Source organism: Charadrius vociferus, unplaced genomic scaffold (assembly GCF_000708025.1).
Source record: "Charadrius vociferus isolate BGI_N301 unplaced genomic scaffold, ASM70802v2 scaffold359, whole genome shotgun sequence".
NCBI lineage: Eukaryota > Metazoa > Chordata > Aves > Charadriiformes > Charadriidae > Charadrius > Charadrius vociferus.
This window is the reverse complement of record NW_009661369.1, coordinates 2,238,527-2,245,306: the sequence shown is the minus strand read 5'-3', so window position 1 is coordinate 2,245,306 and position 6,780 is coordinate 2,238,527. Positions and strand designations below refer to the sequence as shown.

At 41.2% G+C, this 6,780-nt stretch overlaps 1 protein-coding gene across 3 annotated transcripts in view; it reads right to left on the bottom strand.

Annotated features, from left to right (window-relative positions):
- FYN (FYN proto-oncogene, Src family tyrosine kinase) overlaps positions 1-6,427 on the bottom strand; it is a 39,319-nt gene extending 32,892 nt beyond the window's left edge. For 2 of the 3 annotated variants that reach the window (XM_009893608.1, XM_009893610.1), the window contains exons 1-4: positions 6,170-6,416; positions 5,474-5,570; positions 1,924-2,022; positions 720-823 (exon numbers count right to left, since the gene is read on the bottom strand). In XM_009893608.1, the coding sequence (XP_009891910.1) occupies positions 720-823; positions 1,924-2,022; positions 5,474-5,570; positions 6,170-6,416 (547 nt within the window). Of the gene's footprint in view, positions 1-719; positions 824-1,923; positions 2,023-5,473; positions 5,571-6,169 lie in introns of all 3 variants that reach the window. The other variant, XM_009893609.1, reaches the window with a different exon arrangement.
- Between the last annotated feature and the right edge of the window lie 353 nt (positions 6,428-6,780).

The following is a 6,780-nucleotide window of genomic DNA, read 5'->3' as shown; positions in this document are numbered from 1 at the left end:
TTTCCACTTGACTTCAACAGAATGGATATAGTTGAATACTTTATGAATATATTAATTAGAACTATTTTCAAGCCTTTTCACTATTAATCTATGAATTTAAAACTGCTACATCTTCCCTCCCCCTGCCCTGGCATTCAGCATTTCAAAGGGGAAACGCCAAAAAATCCCTGAATCTTCCCAAAATAATAACTCCTTCCCACCCCAAATGTTATCTTACATCTTCCAGGCAAGAAGGTTCAAATATTCTGCTTGTTCAGATGTAAGTAGTAATTTTCACCAAACTAGACTGGAGGTTCACAGTAAGCTAGCTGGCTATGCCTGGACCCGAATATGAACATGAGGAGGTCTGCCTCCTGTAGCCCCATGGCTGCTGTTCTGAGGGGCCACTCTTTACCCAACGCCATTGCAATAGTAGTATCTTCCACACAGGCACTGAGAGAGACAGTGCGACATTCAGAGTGTGAGAGCAGAGCAGAGCACCCTGCCTGTGCATGAGCTGCACTGCAGGTTGGGCATGGCATGGGTTGCACTTGGGTTGTTCTCTGCTTTGAACACTCACTCTAAGGCCTGGGATGTCCAGACATCTAATTCCCTAGCACACATTTATGCAAGATGACTCTTATCTCTTTCATACCACTGAAAACAGTATTTCACAAGCTTAGCATGACTTTTTTCATATGTCTTCTCATTCGTAGTCAGAATAGTTTTGGCCAGCCTACCTTTGGTAGTTTCGCTTTCCCGGATCAGGAAGGTACCTCTGGGGTTTCCAAATGACAAGAGCTGCCTCTCAGCATCTTTTCGGCCAAGTTTGCCAAAGTACCACCTTAGGAAAACATCAGAAATAGTAAGACAAATGCTACATAGGATTACTAGGTAACGTCACGGAGCTCTGACATGGAGGATTATTTGCGGAAACTATAGTTACTCAAGTATGTTCAACCACTTTTGTCATACTGTGTCTCTTTTATTCTGGTGGGAAGCTAATGTGACAAAGTGCGTAATAGATGTTGTTTGTATACATTGTGCAGTAGCACTTTGCATTAAGCCTATCATCAGTAGATGCTGAGAGTGCTTGTTTGGTGTCTTACAACAAAGGCCAGACTGACAAGCAGAGAGCAAGACTTGGTGGGGGGAAGGAATAGACAAGGAAAAGGGCAGAAAAATGCATCGCTGCTGAAGTGCGGTATTTTTACAGATGTTGCTGGAAATTACATATTTGACTTACATAGTGATGTATTAGTATTCAGTATATTTGTTGCAGCACAGCTATAAAACCTCAGTAGAAGGACCAGATGCAACCACTTTACTGTGCTTGTGTAAGGCTTCCACAGTTTCGGTACCTTTTTCCTTCCTGCAGCATGTTTTGTTTTGGTTTCACAATCAACCAAGTACAACCTGAAGTACAGATCACAGTAGTATCTGCTCAGCTATATAAGCTCCTCCAGAGTATCTTTTATACTGGAAATAATACAGATATACAAACCACTCAATTTTTTTGCATAGATATGTCCTCATTATGCTGCCTGCTGTATGCGTTGTAAGCATCCTACCTATTGGTAGGTATTTGTTGATACAAAGCGCCCTCTTTAACAGAGAGTTTGCACACTGACTCCAAATATTTTTACAAGTTGGTTCAGGAAAAGCAAGGCCACCTTTCACTTAAAGCTTGAAATTAGTCGACACTTGAATAAAGGAGGCAGACCTATGTTCCTTTAGGTTTTCTTCCTTTGTTTTGACATTGAAAAAGCAGTAAGCTTGTGCTTCTTTTGTTACTAATTACCTAATTATTTATCAGTGCAGTTAAGAACTGAAATAAAAATAATGTAAGTCATTTGAAAAATTGCTGCAATCAATCAAAACCAACTCCTTGATCCTCCTTCAAATACAGGACTAATGGGTCTTTACAACAAAAAGAAAACATACTCCTCTGCTTGGATGGAATCGACTGGAGCCACATAATTACTGGGAATGTAACCAGTTTCGCCTGTTGTCAAGGACCGGGCCTCCCACCAGTCTCCTTCCCTGCAGAAACAGAAGTGAAGAGGAGAAGTGAGAGGGATGCACAGCTGTAAAGACAATGATCTGACTTTGCTAACAGCACCCGCAGCTGCGCAGCGGTAGAATCCACAGCAACTCATCTCTTTATCATCGGAGTGCTTCTGAGAGCACTGTTTGCATCCTAAACCCAAATAATATATGTACTTCTTTACACCTATCATTATTTCAGAAGTGATTAGTAATGTAGCCTTCCAAACATAGCATAATGTCATAAACAGGCATAACAACCCAGTGAAATCAGGTTTGGTGAGGGCTGGATTTGGACTAGAATATTGAAAACTGTCTCCATAGCAATTATTCTAATACAGACCCTTGAGAGATCTTATCGAAAAGCTGCCAAACTGAACACTGTCACATCCCCTGCTAATTTTAAACTTCTGTGGGGATAATTAATCTGAAACCCAAAGGCATCAAAAAGCCATCTATCAACACAGAGTTTTAGATAGCCCTCAAGGATCACACTTCATTGTCTAGATTCCTCTCTTCATCACCTAAAGGAGGTATCCAAAGTAGCAAAAGACTTAGCTGCATTTTCAAATACTTACAAAAAAATCATAAATCTATAGCATTTAAATACAAAGAGGTCCATGCAGGACCATTTTATGGCAGTGTTCCACAGGCTTAACATCAATTTTTGTCATACACGTGTGTGCACATGGAACTGTCCTTCAGACAACGTGCATGGCTGTAGAATGCACAGCTTTAAGAGAAGTTTATTTCTCAGCTTTTTACAGGATGCGCCAATTAGGGATTTAGCAATTTGTATTTAATTCTCAGCACCAGATTCACCGATATTTAACTCCTACTGCTACTAATAAGCCTTCTCTTTTCTATTTCTGGACTGCTCTAAAATTTTTTCTCAGTTCCCCTCTCTGTAAAACAGAGATTTGTTCACTAAATAAAACACTATTATCAAGCATGACCAGACAATTCAGCCTCTTCTGAAAGCAAGCAGTTACAGAAAACACATTGTCTAAGGTATTACTGGCAGGAAAGGTTATGTGAAGGTGATCTCTTACTTTAAGTTGTCAACTGCCCTTTAACAGTTTGAAGGAGTACAAACTCTACGGAAAATAACTAGAAAACAGCTGTGACTAGTGAAAAAGGAGACATTTCCAATTCTACAGTTCGAAAAAGTGAAGAACAAGTAGTTTTTCTAGAAGCTGGCAGCTGACAGTATTTTAATAGATCTTGTGTGCATTAGCATGTCAGGCAAACAGCCCTATCTGTTTATGTGCCTAATTTTATCAGCTGAACCCTTTCCCCATATGTTCCTGTAGAGTATTTCTGAGAGATTATTCTATACTGTGGTTGATAAATTGCACCATTACATTTCTTCTCCTTACCATACAGAGAGTCCACTAGATGGAGGTATTTTATCATATCTAGGGAGGAAAAAAGCAGCCCTGTAGATGATCACAGCATCAGGAACAACCCCCTCTGCTTTGACAGAAGCTTAAATCTCTCAAAGCACTGCCAGGAAGGAGGAGGAATGCAGACTTTTTTCACAGCTCTTAATGTTGGACACTCAAGTGAGGCAGGAGGAGGCTCGTCAGTGGGGCTAGCCAGGGTGTGCGGAGCGGTGGTGGGGATGCTGGCCATGGCTGGGTGCTTCCGAGCCCTGAAGTCAGGCTCTGCTCTGAACCACCCCTGCGGTTACCTCTTTTCCCCAGACTGCCCTCAGTATCGTTTCTGACTTCAAATCACAGGAATACCCATCTCTGTACGCCACTTCAGGTATTGCTCTCCGGAACTTTTAATCCAAAGCACAAATGAAATTGCGTTTGTTCAGAGTTAAAAAAAAATTCAAACCCTCAAAAAATTCCAGACAAACTAGTTCTGTGCATATTGGCAGATTCTTAAAAAAATTGGCTTCTTTTGTATCATTTCTGATACAAGTGAAGAGAGAAAACATTCTCTCAGAAAAGCTGTTTTCTGCAGATTCCCAGACTGGACATCAGTGTTCCAGGAGTGTTTTAGGGTTGTGCTTCTAAACAGACAGAGCTGACTACAATGGGAACTGAGCTTCTATAATTCTACAGGAAAACCAGTGCATGCTTGATTTTTTTTTTTTTTTTTTCTCTTAGAAATCCTTCCTCCAGGCAGTAATTACCTGCATCAAAATGCAGGTACTGCAACCACCCACATGCAGGGGAAACTCTCTGGCCCGCCGACTCCAAGTATGATTGCTCCAGAAGTCCCAGTGAGCCCCTGATTTCATCAGCTGGCACATCTAAGGAATTTATAATGCGTGGAATTTCTTTTTGTTTCAAGTTATGGCATAGTTTGTGCAAGGTTAGGAAAGCAGCAGGCAACGTGAACAAAAATGGATGATAGGTTAAAAAAGGTTTTTTTCCCAAGTGCTAATTTAGAAGTAGAGAGGTTTTCAAACCGCTGCTCCCTCTACAAGTTGTAACTGAAGTTTTGTGCTTTCATCTACATCAAAGCTCTACAGCTTCATGGCTTCATGAAATATTCCACAGAGTTACCCGATTTTTATTTTTTTATTTTACTTTAATGCACATTGAGCCAACTCTAACCCTGGAGTTGTTCTATTAAAATTAACAGGAGTTGCACCAGGGATGAATTTGCCTCACTGTCACATAGCGTAAGAAAAAAAGATCAGAACAGTATCACAAAGTCCCTAGAAAGCGACATACTTGGTTCTTAACCCATTTTTACCTCTACATGATAGCATACTGAACATAAGACAGAGCCTTTAACTTTACGTTCTTAGCCAACAATTACAAGATGTTCAGATATAGGTCAGTAGCACAGTAAGTTTTAGATGTTATTTTTAAATTGCCAAGGGATATTTTTCTATGGGCAGTTAATAAAATTAATTTTAAGTTGATGATTTCCAGGATAGAAGTGTGGTTTTCATGCCAAATGCAACTGTACAATGGTGCATTCTCACTTAACAGAACTTCCTAGCATGTTCTGACTGCATCACCTACGTTTAAAAGGAAAAAAAATGTTTTTAAACTTATGTTGGCACACAAGTCTGGGTGACGTCTCTTTTGTGAATTGTTTTTTAGCTTGTTTCTGTGTAGTGATACTTGCAGTGGATTGCAACAAGTGTTTTTACATGCCTTGTAGAACTTCTGTGACTACTAGTAAAGTACAGAGCTGGTACTCTCAGTTCTGAATGTGAGTTTACTGTGAAATGTAAGCAGTGAATCACACAATCTAACACTTGTTTTTGAAGTAAAGCTGCATGTGGTTGAAGGGGCTTTTTTCAATAATAAAGCACTTTGCAAAATGCAAAGACAAGTAAGTAAGCAAGCACAGAGTAAATCCCCTACATATCTTGAATATACATTAGATTTTACTAATAAGATAAGCAGACAAATATAATTCTTGACATTATAACTTTAAAAATATTAAAAAGCATACTCCCAAGCCTAAAACTTACGAGCTGTTAAGAATTTGAAATTTTTCTCCTTTGTGAAAACTCAAGTCATCTTCTGTTCTTGCTTCATAGTCATAAAGCGCCACGAAAAGAGTTACACCTAAGGAAGAAGATAGGTGAGTTACACTCCCATCACACAAAACAGGAGGGAAAGGAGCCTCAAGACATGAGGTGGCTAAGCCAAATGTAAGTTACTCCGGTTGCTGAGGAGCAAAATAAACTGAAGCCTGCTGCTTTTTGTTTGGCCTTTCTAATCCCTCTGCTTGTATGCAGCCAGCGGGCACGCCACTGCCGTCAGTTTATAGAGTCATCAGTCTTCTTGGTTTGGTACCCACACAAAATGCAGGGATCAAACAGGCAAAGGGGATTTGAAGAGAGGGTTTAGGCATAGCCGTGGCAAGTATTTCCTGCTAACAACTTGAGGTGGCTCAGACCACACCTTCCGTTCCCTGGTAGAGGGATGAGGCAGCAATCAGCCAAATTGGGCACATATACATAATTTCTCAACCCCCAAGTAAACTAGCACCTCCAAGTTAGCAAAGGTGGGGCTACAGACCCAGCTCCACCCCTACTTCAATTCTTTGCACTATCTCATGAAATAACTCTTCTCAAAACCAGCCTGCCAAGGCAGCCGTGCCCCTCCTGTAGCTGTGTGACTGATACTCACTAAAAGCACTAAAAGAAGACTTTAAAACTCACCTGTTCCTCCTCTTGTACGCAGTGTCCCTGTATGAGAGGAGGAATTGACTCCACCAAACACAGTCAGTCCTTGGCCTCCTGTGGCATGGAAGTTGTTGTAGTTTGGGATTGAAGTCACACCAAAGCTGGGATAGTGCTGCGGAGTGGGATCTGTCCCATAGCGGTAGCCTGAGCTTTGAGTTAAACTGCCATCCCTCTCGTCAGTCAGTTTTGTTGCTTCTTTATCCTTACATTGCACACAGCCCATTATCTAAAATCCTAGAAGAGGAAGGAAAGGACAGGTGTTCATCCATTGATGCTCACCAGATCTCTACCGAACCCACAGATGATGAGGATCAAATTAAGTTAAAAACACTTCAAAGTTAAGTTAAAAAAACCAACACAGTAGTTTGAATATAAACAGCAACACATTGGGAAAAGCTCACACAAAATCTTCCTTGCAGTGGTTTCCCATCCAGGCCTGGGGAAGGAGGTCCTGACTGCTTTTATGGTGGTGGCAGCTCTCTCCCCAGCCCTGCTGGGCAATGGCTTGCATGGAGGCAATAAGAGCTTCCTCTCTTGCTCAGTCTTTGCCAGGAGGGCACGACTGGCAGGCAAAGGCCACAGCCAAA